This window comes from Canis aureus, chromosome 14 (assembly GCF_053574225.1).
Source record: "Canis aureus isolate CA01 chromosome 14, VMU_Caureus_v.1.0, whole genome shotgun sequence".
NCBI classification, from domain to species: domain Eukaryota; kingdom Metazoa; phylum Chordata; class Mammalia; order Carnivora; family Canidae; genus Canis; species Canis aureus.
In genome coordinates, this window is record NC_135624.1 from 32,380,022 (window position 1) to 32,398,828 (window position 18,807).

Sequence of the window (18,807 nt, forward strand, 5' to 3'; positions counted from 1 at the left end):
GCCTATTCTAAATTCTTCCAACATGTTTACATGCCACGTAGAAGAAAACTTAAAAGGCTAAAAAACAAACAAATTTCCAAGCTTGTGTTATATAGCTAGAAGATGATTAATCGGCCCACCACGTTAGTTATTAAAAAAAAAAAATACATGAGGGCAAGAATAGTGTTACATTATTTTAAAGTCCTCAATATTTGCCTGTAATAAGTAATTAAATGTTGTTTGTGTTCAATTTTTTTTAATGAATCAGGCCCAAACTTATTTTTCTAAAAATCCATTTGTGGGAATGAGGGTGGGATAAACTTATCTACGTTAGTTTTATTTTGGCAAGTAAAGCACTAACTCTACAATGCATGTCAGATCTTTGTCACCTATGCCCCCTGCTTTTTTTCCCTTAGAGTTTCTAGATTTGTAATGTAGCAAACGAAATATATATATATATTTTTTTAATTTTTAAAAAAATCTCAGCTATACAGAGACTATTTTCCCAAAGGAAGAATGGCAACTAACACAATGATCTGCAATTAGAGAAATAACTGTAGTCTGTCACTTGGGAAACTACCTAAATCAATGTTTCATGTTATTTTCTTTTGGTTCTAGTAGGTTTTAGATTTTAGAAGTTTGGATTAACTTTTTGTGAATGTGAGGGCACAGTTTTTTGCCTTTGATTACTTTTGGAACATGCCGTTCCTTGTGGATACCTTACAACATCAGAGGGCAGAGTTTGAATCATTTTTCCCATTTATCTCCTTAAATATTATAAGATGATCCTGGCATGTATCTGCTTCGTGAACATTGAAGATCTTTTTCTAGGTTCTCCACAGCCTGTGAACCCCCCTAGACCTTTCAAGCATAGTGAGCGGAGAAGAAGATCTCAACGTTTAGCCACCTTGCCCATGCCTGATGATTCCGTAGAAAAGGTTTCTCCTCCCTCTCCAGCTACTGATGGGAAAGTATTCTCCATCAGTTCTCAAAATCCGCAAGAGTCTTCAGTGCCAGAGGGTAATGTATATTAATTTCCTATAGAACCAAATATAAAAGAGATAAAGATGATGAAAACATTAAGAAATTTTCTTCTTTTTCCTTCTTGCATCTTATGGACTTAGAAACACTTCATTTACTCTACATATATTTATTGAGTGCCTTCTGTTGTGCCAGGCACTGTTTAACTTAGATAACGTTTTAATCCACATTGATATTAACTGAGCCAGTTTATCTGTGCTAATAATATTCTATTACATTCTTTATTTTGTATAGTGCCTGATGTTACACATTTGTCACTTGAGAAGCTGGGGCCTTGTCTCCCTCTTGACTTAAGTCGTGGTTCAGAAGTATCAGCACCGCTAGCCCCAGATCCCGCTTACCATAATGAATGTCCCAGGGCAGAAAAGGAAGACACACAGATGCTTACAAATCCTTCTTCCAAAGCAATAGCTGATGGAAGAGGAGCTCCAACAGCATCAGGTAAAAAAGATTCATTTTACAAGTAGCTAGGCTTGCAGTTAGAAAGTATAGACATTTTGATGTTTAATTACATTATCTTAATATGTAATTCCTCTTTATAGATACTTTTATGTAACCTCTGTGGAAGATGGGGTTCCTCTGTCAAAAGTTCTTTTGTGAGACCATTTACCATCACCTTCCCTGGACTGATTGCCCATTTTGTCACTTTAATTGACTTCCTTCTCCTTGCTTCTTTCTTGTATTCTAGTTTCTACTAAAAATAGGAATTGCTAGAGCTAAAAATAATTACAGAAGTTCTTGGTTTTATTTTTTTATTTTTATTTTTTTTTAAATATTTTATTTATTTATTCATGAGAAACACAGAGGCAGAGACACAGGCAGAGGGAGAAGCAGGCTCCCCACAAGGAGCCCGATGCCAGACTCAATCCCAGATCCCAGGATCACACCCTGAGCCGAAGGCAGACGCTCAACCGCTGAGCCACCCAGGTGTCCCGAAGTTCTTGGTTTTAAAGCCAGAAAATATTTAACGGGATGAGAACTTAGATTTAAGGATTTAATAGAATGTAATATTTAAGAAACACATAGCTTAAATTTAACTGTTTACCTTAAATGTAATCTCATATTTATAGGGAGAGTCTCCCAATTTTAAATATCATTTGTTATAATGTTATTTTGGGAGTCTAGTGTGTAAAATCAGCCAATAACACATTTGGCAGATGATTTTATGATACTGTAATATTGTTACATTGTTTTATTTGGAAGTTTTACGGAATTTTAACCTCATCCAAAGAATATACATGATTTTAAAAAGGGGAATACTAATTTCAAATGTTCTTCTAGTAAATTAATTTGGAGTTAAAGTCTGCATTAAGTCAGTTCAGAGATGGGAAAAATTTAAGACTGTTTCTTGATCTGCCGTGGAGAGCATTAAGAGTGATTGTTTTAATAGCTACTTCCCTGGAGTCCCTTTATCAACTCATTAGATTAAGCATAAAGTAGAGATTGTTCTTTTCTGATGGTGGCACATACTAAAATAAAGTGATTGAAGTAACTTACTTTTTAGATTATTGCCTTTGCTTTCTTTCAAAGTAAAAATGTAATATTAAATACACAGTTTTCTACAGTTTAATTTTACCAATAAGGTTTGAGGTTACTTTGTTTCTGTGTTTTGTTTTAAAAGTGAGTACCCAACTCTGAAGATTTATAGGCTTTAAAATATTTTTCATTTCCCAAATCTGATCCATTGCCTTTTGGCTCTTTTTCTAAGCTCCTTCTGTACATAGGGTAGTTGATATTTCTTTTTCCTTTCCCCACAAAATTTCTGAATTACCATTGACTCTCTGAGATATTTTTCCTAATGTAGGTCTTACACATTTCTTTAATTATCTGGAGTTTTTTGTGGCATTGGAAAAAATGAAAAATCTGTATCCTTTGGGGAAATTATTTTTATATGAGCATTTGAAAATATTTATATTTTCTTTAAATCGTTTGTAAAGAAAATATTGTATTTATTTAAATGTGTACACACATACACATACAAATATTCTAATGGTAAGGTAACTGAAACATAGACCAATATAAACAGCTATATAATAACTGAGTGATGTTAGAATATATATCCTGAAATGCCAACGAGGTAATTGCATATGGAATGGGAATCCTTGATTCAAATGTTTTTGCTCCTAATCCGAGTATTACCCTAATCTTTTTCCAGAATTTCTAGCATATTTGTGGACATACTGCTAATTATGACTGTGGTTCCTGGTTCTCATAATAGTTAAAACTTTTTTGGGGAGACGGAACGCATACTATTCTTTTCCTTCTTAAGTCTTGGAAATAACTTTGAGAAACTGAGAGTAGTAAGTTTTCTGGAAAAGTGGATGGTAAGAAAGTAGATTTGTAAGATGAATCTGTAGATGTGTTGAAGAGTGAGGGTCATCTGGTTGTGCTAACGGCTGGCAACTTTAATTGCTTAAATCAAGGAAATGCATGGTTTAAATGTTAATTACTGAAAGTCCATTTATTAGAGGGCTGAACACAGTCACAGTGTTTGAATGTGGCGTGATGGGGATTCTGATTTATTTCTGTTACCCCTTTTAATTTTTTATTTTTGGAGGAAGTGGTGGAATTCAGGTCATACTCTAATTGGACATCTTTTTATTAAAACTCTGTGAGCCTGTCTGACTTGCATTGAAATTCTGAGTGGTTTACATGCTTTTCTCTCCTAACATTTTTGTTATTTGCCTTCTCTCAAATATTTTGCAGTCTTTGTTGGACTTCTGCTCCCCTTCTGAAAGTCTGAAAGTAGTCTTTCACAAAGAGTCAAAGTACCAGGTGTTTTTGTTTGTTTGTTTCTTCCTTTCTTTTTCTTTTGTCTTTCTTTATTTTTTAAAGATTTTATTTGTTTATTCATGAGAGGCACAGAGAGAGAGAGAGAGAGAGAGAGAGAGAGGCAGAGACACAGGCAGAGGGAGAAACAGGCTCCATGCAAGGAGCCTGACGTGGGACTCGATCCCAGGTCTCCAGGATTACATCCTGGGCTGAAGGCGGCGCTAAACCGCTGAGCTACCGGGGCTGCCCACTTTCTTTTTTAATATATGCTTGTTTGGTTGGTTGGTTGGTTGGTTGGTTGGTTTCCATCTTTGTTATAAAGTAAATTTTGTTACCTTTGAATTTCTAAACATCTGTAGAAAGCATTATACTAGAACTTGTATCAAAGACCATTTTCTGAGGTATTTTTGTCAAATTGAAACTCTAGGGGTGTTTGGAATGGTGAGGCTGTTAGTCATGAGCTGTGAAATAGTTTAACAGACTTAGATTTTTATTTTTTGTGTGTTGAAGAGATGTGCACACAGCTGAGTATAAAAGTCATGGTAGGGGATTGATAAGATTATCCAAATTTATATACCTGTTCTTTAATAGGTTAAAACTTTACTTTTAATTGTAGAGATAATGAGCTCATACTAATCCTTCTACATTCTTTCACTGGGAAGCATGGCAACAAGGTAACTAATTGAGGTGAAGATTGGCCCACCCCCCCAAAAAAATCACTGGTATCCTTGTAAAAATTGATGCTTTTGTTTTCATTTTATTATTAGAGTGCTTTATCTAATAGAGCCAAGCAGTTTTAGGTGAGGATAGGACCTTAGTTTTGTTACTATCTGGAAATGTTAGCTCATTTTCTTATTTATCTGCTGATTGTATGTGTAACAAATACTGAATTCCTCTAACCTCTTTAAGGTGTTAAAAGATATGGAAGCTCAAGCGCAGTGTATGGAAGGGTGAGCCAGTAATAATCACAGAAGCTCTGACTTCTGGACCGCTTGCCTGTGCTGTGTCACTGTGCTGGAACTTTAAATAGATGGGTTTTAGTCCAGTGTCTTAACCTTAACTTTGCATTTCCTTTTTTAAAAGGCTTTTTGTTTTTAAGTTTTTCATTTTTTTTTTTTTTCCCAGAATTTTGCAAATCAAAACTACAACCAGGGACTCCGTAATCTACTTCCACCCCCACACCAAATGTTCATGGCTCCTACAGAGCCTGGGGTTTCCATGGAGAGTCTCAGGGACAGCCTCGTTTTTAGCCAGAGGAATTACAGATATTTCGCAGACTGGAAAGGGCTTGAGAAACCCCCTGCATTGCTGGGTTTTATGCTGTATGCAAGCAGATGCGGCTCAGAGATCTACCTCTCTTTAAATAGCTCTGTTTGTTTTTGTTCATTTTTTTTTGTTTTTGTATTATTTATTGGACTATCTTATATTTTGTTTGAAGAAAATGTTCTGATGGTAAAATTTAAAAATCACTATTCAATAAACTGATAGCCTCATTCTTTGGTTCCCAAATTCTAGCACATGACGAAATAAGCATAAGATAGTGAACTTCTCATAAAACTATTTTTTTCTCTTGCTGAATTCTCAAAAAGATCTATGTTATTTTTCTATTTAGATATTTTTTTTTATTTAGAAGTCCTGCCATCACTGCAGAGATGAGTATTTATTTTAATAAACTTAACAAAATGTTCACAACCCTTTGTCAGTCTCTCAGTTTTACTTCTGAAGTTTATCAGTTAAGAAATATAAAAGTTTGGGAACCACTAGAACACGTGAAAACTTTATCTAGACCTAGTCGTTTCTGACTAGGTGGGAGCACTCTGGGAGTGATTGTCTCTGTTCTATTGGGCTGACCTGTGTTCTGGAGCAGTGAGCGCTTCGTAGCACTTCATATTATTTGTCCTCTAAGTACCTGAGGGATCCCACACCTGGATCCAGTGCATGAAGGCAGCCCAGTAAGGCAGTCTTCATCTGAATCACCCTGGATTCAGTGCTCCAGAGAGTTGGGGACCTCCAAGGCAAACATCACAGTCATTAGCTGCTACCGAGCGTGTTTGCTACCCTCTGAGGACTCGGAACCTCCTCTCTCATTGTCTTATAAAGTCCTCATCATTTTCAGGAAAAAAACATCAGATATGTAGAATTTTCATGGTGTGGTAGTAGTTATTAAAGGAAGTGTTGCATTCTTTGACAGCCTTGATAATAAGGAAGTTTAATTGTATTTCTTTGTGCTGATGTTCCTTTTGTTTTTTGTCATGAGAGTGTTTTTGTTTTTTTTTTTTTGTCAAGGAAGTTTATCAATATTTTTACTTAATTTGAAACTTCAATTGAACACCAATAAAAAATAAATTAAAAAAATAGAAAAAAAGAAACTTCACTTATTAGAGCCTTATTAACATTTAATTCAAATTGAGTGATATTTTTTTATTTTTTTGTTTAAATTCTTTAAAATATTTGAAGATGAATTAAATGTTAGCTTTTTTTTTTTTTAAAGATTTTATTTATTCATGAGAGACAGAGAGAGAGAGAGAGAGGAGAGAGAGAGAGGCAGAGACACAGGGAGAGGGAGAAGCAGGTTCCATGCAGGGAGCCTGACGTGGGACTCCATCCTGGGTCTCCAGGATCACACCCCAGGCTGAAGGTGGTGCTAAACCGCTGAGCCACCCAGGCTGCCCAAATGCTAGCTTTTTGATTCTGTATTAGAGTGACTTAAAAATCAACAAATCTTGTGAAAGGCGGTATTAAAGCATAATGGACTGAAATTGTATTTTAAATGCACTATAATATTTTTCTTAGGTTAATCTTAGATACACCTAAGATATTAGCACTGGAAACAGTTGACTATATGAGTTGAGAAGCTTGGTTAAATGTCTCTGTTAGCTATTCCATTATGAAGTGTACTGGTTTAACTACAAGTTAATAGTACCCAAATGTCATGAAGGTTGAATATTTTTAAGGTATAAATGAGCTTTTGTATTTTACATTTAGAAAAAGACCAAAAATGGTTTGTAAAATAATTATATTTTGGCTTTTATCATTACCTAACAATGCACTCATTGTGGAGTTCAAAGGTACAAGTTTATTTTAGGCAACATAAATTATTAGTTTAAAAATCTTATACAGATTGTTGAAAACCAGTATACTTTAATATAAAGTTTAGTATTTCATGTGGATGACCTGAGTAGCATTCATGTCTTAACTGTCTCGGAAGTGGGCACATTACGTTGGACCTACCACCAAGGTGCATTTCAACATCTGGATTGTCAAAGGCAGAATAGATCTTTACTGATTGCCCAGTACATTTGTCAAACTTTGTAGGTGTTTGCACCCATATTTGTGCTATTTCTAGAAATGGTGTAGTCTTCAATTATTACCATACCACAGAGCAGAAAGTGAAAGAAAGCACTTATTATTACTCCAGCACTGGTCTAAACACTTTATGTACTTAGACTCACATAATGCTAATAATGTGAAGATAAAAAGTCATTCCTATTTGGTGAATAAGGAAACTAAACAGAAAGATTACATGATTTGCTCAAGGCCAAACAGGTGACCAGGATTTTAATGTGGATAGTCTGAAGGAATAAAAATTATCCTTAATTATCAGTCTTTTGAAGTAAGAAACCCCACTTCTTTGTCACTAGTTCAGGTGGTAAAGCGATGGAGGGCTTTAGGAGAAAAGAGCCTGAAGAAGTAGGGTGTTGTGAGCTTTTGTAATGTAAAACATTGTCCCATACTTTTAAAACTTTTCTGACTAAACTTACCTTTTTTTCCCCTAAAACTGCAGGAATATCGAAAACAGAAAAAAAAGTGAAATTGGAAGAAAAAAGCTCAACAGCATTTGGTATGAACAGAAAGTAATCTTTAAGCAAAAGACTAGATGGCTTGGCAGTGGGGGGACATAGTCTGTCCCTTACTTCTTATGTATTAGTGCTCTTTTAGGTGTAAGTGAGCTTCTGTTTTAATATTTATTAGTGTTACTCAGCTCCAGATACAGGATTTCTTAAACACGTAAATATCGTATGTGTATCTTTTTTGTCAAGGGAGTCTAAGGCTTTCTTTGAGAATTTTGTGTTTTTGAACATCTCTACAGTTATGGCTATTTAAAAATAAGCCACCATTTAATACTGTTGAGACTTAGGGAATGGATGATGAACTGAAATAGTGATATTTTTTCAGACTTTCTTCTTTACTGACCTTATAGAAAGGTTACTGAGTTTTCTGCCTTTTTTTTTTTTTTTTGTCTTCTGTGCTATGATGATGAAAAGTTTTGCAATAATTGATGATAGTCTTAAATATTCCGTAGACTAGCTAACTGGAGCTTGGGTCCCTGAATATGGTTAAATATGTTTGATAAATTGTAGGCTACATCATCCTGAGTTGGGGCAGTAGTTACTATATGTGATAAACCAATTTTAAGTAACGTACCCTAGGATACTGCTTTCACACCCATTTGTTTTCTTTAAAGTCCTAAGACTGGAAAAAAGGTATTTTAAAATTTTGGAAAAAATTAGTCTGATGAAATAAGTATTTGCTTTGTGTTATTAGCCTTCATAATTGTACACACTAGGAAGGATTGGCAGACTGAAGAAATTATTTATGGATTGGTTTAATTTTTTATTTTTCCAAAGGAAAAAATTTCATTAAGTTCTTTTTTAAGTCTAATATATTTTCTCATTAAATTCTGTGGGGAAATGCTAAGTCTCCTCAGTCAGGTCTTAAATTATGGAGTTTATTTCTTGCCACATCAGGGAACTGAGTATATTACTCATTTAAGATTTTAACTACTGTCTGTGTTAACTTCAAGGTGTCAGGAGTTGGGATTTCTCAACACTGCTAATGAAGACCCCCTCTTAGAGCCCAATAAGCTAATCAGGAGTTCCAGACTCATGACAGGAACAGTTTAATTGAATCCATCCACTGGGCAGGTGACTGGAATAGCTGATTAAAACATAAATGCTGCTTTTAGGTTAACCACAGAAAAACAACTGAGGATCAATCATGATTGCTAACTTTGTCACTTGTGTCACTTAGGTAAGAGAAAAGAAAAGGATAAGGAAAGAAAAGAGAAGAAAGACAAAGATCACTACAAACCAAAACAGAAGAAGAAAAAGAAAAAGAAAAAGAAATCCAAGCAGCATGGTAAGTATGCTAAAGTGGTTATTTTTGTTTGTTTGTTTTGTTTGTTTTTAATTTTCAGATTCTTTCAGTTTTTCTGTGTTCTTCCATCAAAGTGAAGACAGGACAAGATCTCCATGTTGAGAACTTGAGAAGTCCCTATAGCTTTTCCTTGTCTTGCTGATTTAGAAAATATGCAACTCTGTTTACTATAGTCTGTAAATTAATCCATCTGTACACTAATCATTGCAGCTTATTAGAGTCTTTCATTTCCAACATTATGGTGGACTGGATACCCTTGTCAGGTGTGCTTCAGTCTACTGAAGGAATTATTTTCAGTCTAGAATTACAGTCCCTTGAAGTAGCTTTCAAAAATGAGGATGTGAAATAAAGATATTTCTGGGAGAACTTTTGAAAAAACAGTGATTTCTGTCAATACCCTGTGTAAAGGATATTCTAATCCTGTACCTGAAGGTTGAAGGAGAATGATGACAAAGGAAGGTCTGAGATGCCAGAAGAAATAATGAGCAAAGAAAGTGTAAATATGTGAATAAGTCTGCACATTGATTATATAAATCATTTTGATTTATGGGTAAAAACAAAATGGCAGAGAAGAAAAATATATGACAATAGTAATAGCTTGTAAATTTAGAGAGACCTGCTTGTATTTCAGTTTTTCAGGTCTTGTATTGTTGTGAAAGAGTAAAAGAAATGTATTGCTTTTAGACTCTAACACATTAAATCTGTATTGTAGAATTTCTAACATGATACTAAAAGAATGGAAGCATAGGGTATAATTTCCAAAATAGACAGTAAGCAAATGTAATGAAAAAACCATCCAAAAGAAGGTGATACAAAGAAAAAAATAGAAAAGAAAAATACAAATTACAAAATAAGATGGTAGAAATAAATCCAAATATATCTGTAATTACAGTAAGACAGTATCATAATTAATTTTAAAAATCTAGTTATAGGTTATTTTCAAAAGACATCTAAATATAAGGATGGAGAGGACAGAGCAATGTTGAAAATAAAAGCATGGAAAAAATTATGGGCAAATATAAACCTAAAGGAAAGTTGGAGTAGATATATTTATATCAAATAAAATAGTCATTAAAGGAAACTTCATTCACAGAGATAGGCTACTAAAAGGTTCAGATCACTTTATTAGTTCCTAGATACAAAATTTAAAAAACATTTTTTTGTTTTTTTTTTTTTTGAGAGAGAGCATGCTCAAGTGGGTGAGGGGGAAGGGAAAGGGAGAGAGAAAATCCTAAGCAGGTTCCAGCAGTCCAGCGCACAGCCTGCCACAGGGCTCCATCTCACGACCCTGAGATTATGACCGGAGTTGACACCAAGGGTCTGACACTTAACCAACTGAATACCAGGGGGCAGGTAAATAAGATATTAAGAGCTTATGAAATGATGAAGATACATATCAAAACTTGAGAATGTAGCTAAAATGCAACCTTTATAAGAAGAGTATGTGTCACCATACATATTTATATTAGAAAAGAAAGCTGAAAATCAGCTAAGCATCCAGCTAATTAAAAAGTTAGAAATGAGGAAGCTCAAAAAAAGTAGAAGTAGAGAATAAACAAGAGTAGAAATTAGTGAACTAAAAAAAAAAAAAATACTAGGAAGAAAAAATAAAATTAATTTTTGTAGAAAACTAATAAAGTCGGTAAACCTCTAGGAACGCTGGTTAAGGAAAAAGACAAAACATACAAGTAAATAATATTAGGAACTAAAGGGAATATAATTACAGATGTTCTAGACTTAAAATGAAGAAAAATGTAAACAGCTTTATGCCAATGAACTTGAGAGTTTAGATGGCATATGGATAATTGCCAGACACCAAACTCACGAAGAAGTTACAAACCTGAACAGTCTTCAAACCTGAAAGGAAATTTAATTATTATGTTAAAATCTTGCCAGAGGTAAAGTCCTGACTCCAAATGTTTTGCTGCCAAGTTTTACCAAACATTAAAGGAGTAGGCTATGCTAAACTTACATAAATTATTGCAGAATTTAGAAAAAGAGACAACACTCCTGTAGTAGGGAGAGTAGTGTCACTCAAAAATATATGTCCAGCTTCCAACCTTTGTACCTGTGAATGTGACTCTAGAATAGGATCTTTACCAATATGATTTAAGAATGAGATCATCTGGGATTTAGAGTGGACCCTAAAGCCAACGGCTAGTATCTTGGAAGGGAGAGGGTGATGTGGAATCCACAGGGAAGAAGGCATTGAGGAGACACAGGCAGTGATCTGAGTGCTGTATTCTCAAGCCAAGGCACTCATGCTACCAGACACTGCAAGAGGTAAGGAAGAATTTGCCCCTAGAGACTTCAAAGGGAAATGGCCCTGTTGACACTGAATTTTGGACTTCTGGCCTTCAGAACTGTGAGAGAATAAACTTCTGTTGTTTTAATCCAGCAGATTTGTGGTGATTTGTTGGAGCAGCCCTAGGAAACTAATCTAATGTACCTCTAGATTCGTTTTACGTTATTTAAATAACTGTTCAAAATCAGAAGAGAACTGTATAGGGAAGGACAGTCATAGGCTTTTCTCATTTATGGACGTAGATACATAACACATAAATAAAGGTTACAGAATTAAATTCAGTGGTGCATTAAAACATATGACTTCATAAGGTCAGAATGCAAAGTTGGTTTGACATTAGGAAATTGGGGGCCCCTGGCTGCTCAGTCAGGAGATGCAACTCTTGATCTTGGGGTTGTGAATTTGAGCCCCATGTTGAGGGTAAAGTTTTCCTAATTAAAAAAAAATTCTTTAAAAAAATTTTTTTAGAAATCAGTGAAATTCCACAGTAACAGATGAAAGACAACAAACGTTACTATCTTTATATATGTACAAAAACCATTTGATACATCTGTGTGTCCTTAATATTAAAAAAAACAACATTATGACTACCTGATTATAAAACCTTATTTAGAAACATTAAAGAAGCCTAAAGCATGGGAGAAAATTCGTATTTACTGGTTAGTAGATTCAGTATTGAAAAGATGCCACTTCATACTACGTAAATCTACAGATTCAATGCTGATTCTACAACTTACAATGGAAGAGTAAGAAGCCAAAAATAATAGTCAATCTTAATAAAAAGAACTATTCAGCTATAGTTTAAGGCAGTGAGGCATTTGGAAAAATAGACGTATTGATTAAGGACAGGATAATCCAAAGCATATACATATGTCAAAACTTGTTTTACACAAAGCTGGCATTTTTAGATTAGTAGGTAAAGGATAAGCCTTTCAGTAAATGGTATAAGAACATTTATAATCCATGTGGTGAAGAAAAAAATGAAATTGGATTCCTGCTTTATACCATATGCACCCATAAATTCCAGGTTGATGAGTGATGAAATGTGTGGAAGACCAAACTATATAACTTTGAAAGACAAGACAGTATAGGAAAACATCTTTATGATCTTGGGCACGGAGGGATTTCCAAACAAAAAGTGTTAATAAAGGAAAAGGTTGAAAATTTGACAAGACAGGATTATAGAATTACACTAAGGAGAGAGGGGTTCAGGGACAACTAGATGACGCAGGAGTAAGGATCCATGAACTGAAAGATGAGGCAATGGGACACCCAATTAGAGCAGGAAAAAAAAAAAAGTTAGGGTAGATTAAGGGCCTGATGGGACAACATCAGATGGACTTTCACATTGTAGGGATCCCAGAAAGTGAAAAGATATTCCATGAGATGGAAGCCAGAAAGAAGCTGAAGCTTCTTATTGTCTATCATAAAATAGACAATAAGAAGAGGCAAAGATAGATGCCACATAGTGATAAAGAGGTCAGTCCCACAAGAGGATATAACATAAATATTTATTACCCCATAAATAGGAGTACCTAAATATAAAAAGCAAATATTGCCAGATCTAAAGGGAGATGTACGTAGCAATACAATAATAGTAGGGGATTTTAACATCCCACTTACATCAGTGGATAGAGTATCCAGCCAGAAAATCAACAAGGAAACCACCTTAAATGACATGATAGACTAGATGGACTTAACAGATATATTGGAACATTCTATCCCAAAGGAGAAGAATACCCATTCTTGTCAAGTGTACATAGAACATTTTCCATATTAGATCATATGTTAGGCCACAAAGTACAAATCGTAATAAATTTAAGGGAATTGAAATCCTCTTAAGCATCTTGTCTGGCCACAATAAAATAAAACTGGAAATTAATTACATGGAGAAAATTGGGAACTTCACGAACATGTGAAGATTAAGCCACATGCTAGTAAACGGTGGGTCAAAGAAGAAATCAAAAGAGAAATAAAATGCCTGAAGACAAAAATGGAAATATACCAAAATTGGTGGGATGCAGCAAAAAGAGGTGTAAAGAAGGAGTTCCTAGGGATAAATGCCTACCTCAAGAAAAAAAAAAGGCTCAACTATTCATCTTGAGGAAATAGGAGAAGAAACAAAGCCCAAAGTTAGTAGAAGGAAGAATAGATTAAGCAGAAATAGAGACTAAGACTAAAAAGACTGAGAAGATCAGTGAAACTGAGAACTGGTTCTTTGCAAAAGCGAACAAAATTGATAAGCCTTTTTAAAAGTGGATTGGATGAGTAAAAAAGTTATTACGCGTTTCTGTTTTTATGTAGATAAGTTAGTACATGTTTAGCTAAACTATTCCTTTTGGGGGGTATGTCCTGGAGATTTGGGAATTGTTACTTAATTAAAGACAGATAGTGATGGAAAAAAAATTTGATAAGCTTTTAGCTAAACTTACCAAGAAAAAAGAAGAATCTAATAAATAAAATGAGACAGAAGATGTCACAACTGATTGATATGACAGAAATGCAAAGAACCCTAATGAACACTATGAGCAATTTTATGCCATAAGGTTGGGCAATCTAGGAGAAATAGTTAAATTTCAAGAAATATACAAACTACCAAAGCTAAATCATGAAAATAGAGTTAAATAAATAGAAAATCTAAATTGACGGATTATTAGTAAGGAGAGATTGAATCAGTAATCAGAAACCTCCCAACAAAAGTCCCAAACCAGATGGCCTCACTGGTGAATTCTATCAGATAATTCAAAGAAGAATTAATATCAAACTATTCTCTCAAACTCTTGCAAACTCTCAAAACTTTTCCAAAAAACAAAAGAGGAAGAAACTCTTCCAAACTCATTTTATGCAGCCAGCATTACCCTGGACAAAGGCACTGTAAAAAAAAAAAAAGAAAATTACAAGCCAGTATTCCTTGTGAACATTGATGGAAAAATCCTCAATAATTATTAGCAAACCAAGCTCAGTCATACACTAAAAGGATCATATATCATGGTTAAGTGGGATTTATTCTGGGGACACAATGATGGTCCAACATCTGCAAATAAGTTAACAAAATAAAGGATAAAAATCATATGTTCATCACAATAGATGCAGGAAAAGCATTTGACAGAATTTAACATTTATGATAATTCTCAGCACAGCAGGTTATAGAGAGGATGTAACTCAACATAATAAAAGCCTATATATGACAGACAGCTAACATCATATTCAATGGTGGAAAGATGAAAGCCTTTGCTCTAAAATCAGAAACAAGACAAAGATGCCTAGTCTTGCCACTTTTATTCAACACAGTATTGGAAGTCCTAGCCAGAGCAATTAGGCAAGAGAAAAAAAAAAAGGCTTCCAAATTGGAAAGGAAGAGCTAAAGCTGTCACTACTTGCAGATGGCATGATATTACATACAAAAAACTCTAAAGACTCCATAAAAAAAACCATTAGAACTTATAAACAAATTTAGCGAAGTTGCGGTATATAAAAAACATACATAAAAATTTTGCGTTTCTGTACACTAATATTACTACCAGAAAGAGAAATCAAGGAAACAATCCCGTTTGCAGTTGTATCCAAAAGAACAAAATACCTAGGAATAAACTTAACCAAGGAAGTGAAAGACCTGTATATTAAAAAACTGTGAGATGTTAACGAAAGAAATTGAAGAAGATGCAAATAAATGGAAAGATACTTTGTTTTCATGGCCTGGAAGAATAGGTATTGTTAAAATGTCCATACTACCCAAAACAATCTACAGATTCATTGCAAGCCCTACCAAAATTCCAAGGACATCTTTCAAAGAAATGGAATAAGCTTAAAATTTGTATGGAACCACAAAAAAACCCAAATAGCCAAAGCAGCCTTGAGAAAAAAATAAAGCTTGGAGGCCTTGCACATTCTGATTTCAACCTATAATACAAAACTACAGTAATTAAAATAGCATAATATTAGCATAAAAACAGACATAGATCAATGGAAGGGAATGACCCAGAAATAAACTTTTTTACATATGGTTAATGAATTTATGGAGCCAAGAATATCCAATGGGGAAAGGGTAGTCTCTTCAGTAAGTAGTGCTGGGAAGACTGGACAACCGTATGCAAGAGAATGAAACTTGACTACTATCTTCTACCAAACACAAAAATTAACCCAAAGTAGACTAAGGACTTGAACAGAAGACCCAAAACCATGAAACTACTAGAAGAAAACATAGTTGGTAATCTTTCCATAGATCTTGGTGATGATTTTTTAAATCATTTTTGGTATCAACCAAAACAAAAGCACAAATAAATAAGCAGAAATACATCATATTAAAAGGCTTCTGTACTGCGAAGGAAGTCATCAACAAAATGAAAAGGCAACCTACTGAATGGGAGAAAATATTTGCAAATTGTATTACCTGTTAAGGGGCTAATATCCAAAATATATTTAAAAACTCCTATAGCTCAGTAGCAAAAACACAGTTTGATTAAAAGATGGGTAGAAGATTGAAATAGACATTTCTCTAGAGAAGACATACAGATGGCCAAAAGGTACATGAAAAGATGTTCAACATCATCAGTCATTAGGAAGATGCAAATCAAAACCCAATGAGATATCACCTCACACTTGTCAGAATGACTGACTGTTGTCAAAAGATAACAAGTGTTGGTGAGGACATGGAGAAAAGGGAACTTTTCTGCATTATTGGTGGGAATGCAAATTGGTGCAGCTACTGTGGAAAACAGTATGAAGGTTCCTCAAAACATTAAAACTAGAAATACCATATCCTGCAATTCTGTCATGTGGTATTTGTCCAAAGAAAACAAAAACACTAATTTGAAGAGATCTATGCACCCCCACCCCCATTCATTGTAGCATTATTCACAGTAGCCAAGCTATGGAAACAACCTAAGTGTCTACTGATGGATGAATGAATAAAGAAATTGTGGTGTACACATACAAAAACACACAATAGAGTATTAGTCATGAAAAAAATAGCTTGAAATCTTGCCATTTGTGACTGTGGATGGACCTTAAGGGCACCATGCAACATGGAATAAGAGAAAGACAAAGACCATTTCATCTCACTTAATATATGGAATCTTAAAGGGGGAAAAAAAGCTCATTATTGGTTGCCAAAAGTAGGGAATGGAGGTAGGAGAAATGGGTGAAGGGGGGATCAAAAGATAAAAAAAGAAATTCCCTTACAAGGGGGAAGAAAAAAAGTTATATAGAGGGCGAAAAGACAGCACAAACCATCAGAAAATACTAGAACACGTGTACCTGACAAAAGATGAGTATTCAGAATAGGTTTCAAATTTACAAGTCAAGAATAGAAAAAAATACCCTAGTATGAAAACGGGCAAAAGATTTTAACAGGTACTTCACATAATTGAAAATCTTAAAGTGGTGAGATGACTATATAACATGATGCTCAATCTTATGAGCAGTAGAATTAATGTAATTTTTAAGACTTAGTGGGATCTATTTTCTATCTGCTATCTGGGCAAAAATTATCAGGTGATTGGTATCAGATATGGCCAAGTCTGTGGAGATACAGTACTGACTGACTCCTTTGGAAAATGGCCATCAGCAAGTTGTGCCTGCCGTGTGACCTAAAATTCCTAAGTAAGCTCTCATGACCCATTGGGAGGCATTTATGAGAATGTCTGTAGCAGCACTGGCAGCAGCCCAGATGTCCATCAGAGGTCATTCTGTGGAATCCATATCACTATGTAAATAAATGAACTATATCCACAGGAATCTCAGGAACAAAATGATAAGCTAAAAATCACTGAAGAAAACCTATAGTTATGATTTACGTAAAGATCAAAAAGTTGTAATATGAAACCATTTTTGAGATGCAAACAGCAACAGCATAAAGAACAGCAAGAGAATAGCAGAAATTTAGGACAGTGGTAACTGAGGTGGGAAGGGAATTTATCAGTTCAAATTAGAATATGGTACAATGAGATCTTCAAAAGTGATGACCAACATGTGTTCTCTTAAACAACGTGACAGCAGTGTTGTCCACAATAGCCATACTTATGGAGAGAGCCAGATGTCCATCAACAGATGAATGGATAAAGAAGATGTCTGTGTATCAGTGGAATACTCAGACATCAGAAAAAATGAAATCTTGCCATTTGCAACAACGTGGTTGGAACTAGAGGGTATTATGCTAAGCAAAATAAGTCTATCAGAGAAAGACCATTAATACATGATCTCACTCATGTGGAATGCAAGAAACAACAGGATCATAGGGGAAGAGAGGAAAAACTGAAACAAGATGAAATCGGGAAGAGACTCAGTCATAGGAAACAAACAATTGCTGGAGGGGAGATGGGTGGGGGGATGGGGTAACTGGGTGATGGGTATGAAAGAGGGCATGGGATGTGATTGAGCACTGGGTGTTGTATACAGTTGATGAATTCCTGACCTCCACCTCTGATACCAATAATACGATATATCTTAATTGAATATAAATAAAATCAGAACATATGTTAATATGCAGATTTAGGAATGACAATATATACAATATATATTGTATTTCCATACACTAGAAAAAAACTACTGGAAAAGAAAATGTTAAAGGTAACATTTACAGTAGTATCCAAATAACATCAAATGCAAAGGGAAAATGTAATGTGAGGTATGCAAGACCTGTACATAGTAAATGAGAAGAGGGAGAGAAATGTAAAAAATGTATTAATATATAACAAAATTAAATCTATTACTAATTTTTTTTTTCAAAAGAAAAAAACTACATGACAGGCACCTAAGTATTTTGTGGTATTGACATACTTTATGTCTTATCTGGGCTTTTTTCATATTCATTAAACACTTTTAAAAACCCAGCCAAATGAGAAATTATTCAGTCTGTAATTGATGGTAAATTCTTCAGATTTTTAACTCTCTCTAGGCCCCAAGTCATACCTAATTGTTTCTACGTTCTCTTTCTTTAAAGCTGCCAGAATACATTTGAAGACGTAGGGTCAAACAGGGGATTGAAAAGCTTGAAACCACTTTCCATGAGTGTCTTGAACATATGCGAGCACTCGTATGCCTGCACTGCCCCTCGTCTGTTCTCCCTTCACCCCACCCCTGTACATATAGCTCTGGGGGACCCAGACTCCAGAGAACCTAAAATCAGGAAACTCTGGAGCTTCGTAAATAAAAACCATTAATCATAAATTTATTTGATTTGTGAATACCCTCCTGTGAGGGATGTATCATGATGCAGATGTGAGAAGCTTCAAACTGCAGGTAAAATTGCCAGGTGAACCTCCCAAGTGACCAGAGGCTGCGAGGACTTGGTGGGCTTAGGTACTGCAGCGGGGACAGCCAGTACTCAGGAAGGGCGGGAAGGGCAAAGCTGCTCAAGTCCCCTTCTGCCGCATCTGCAAACAGTTCTGTTCCAGGACTCACCTGCAGACACAGAATCTTGTGTGCAAAATCCTGTGCAAGTCGGGGAAAGGTGATGGGGAGGGGCTGACCGAGAAGGAATGAGGACTGGCCACACTTGGTGGCACAGTGAGAGAGTGTTTATGAGCATGCAGGAGGTGGTGGGGACTTGGGAG

General features: G+C 35.1%; 1 protein-coding gene across 15 annotated transcripts in view; it reads left to right on the forward strand.

The window, feature by feature from the left end:
• The window catches only part of PHF20L1 (PHD finger protein 20 like 1), an 83,808-nt gene that overhangs the window by 40,363 nt on the left and 24,638 nt on the right, over positions 1-18,807 (forward strand). For all 15 annotated transcript variants that reach the window (XM_077847297.1, XM_077847287.1, XM_077847282.1 and 12 more), the window contains 4 exons: positions 811-999; positions 1,255-1,461; positions 7,577-7,633; positions 8,824-8,931. In XM_077847297.1, coding sequence (XP_077703423.1) covers positions 811-999; positions 1,255-1,461; positions 7,577-7,633; positions 8,824-8,931 — 561 coding nt within the window. The remainder of the gene's footprint in view (positions 1-810; positions 1,000-1,254; positions 1,462-7,576; positions 7,634-8,823; positions 8,932-18,807) is intronic.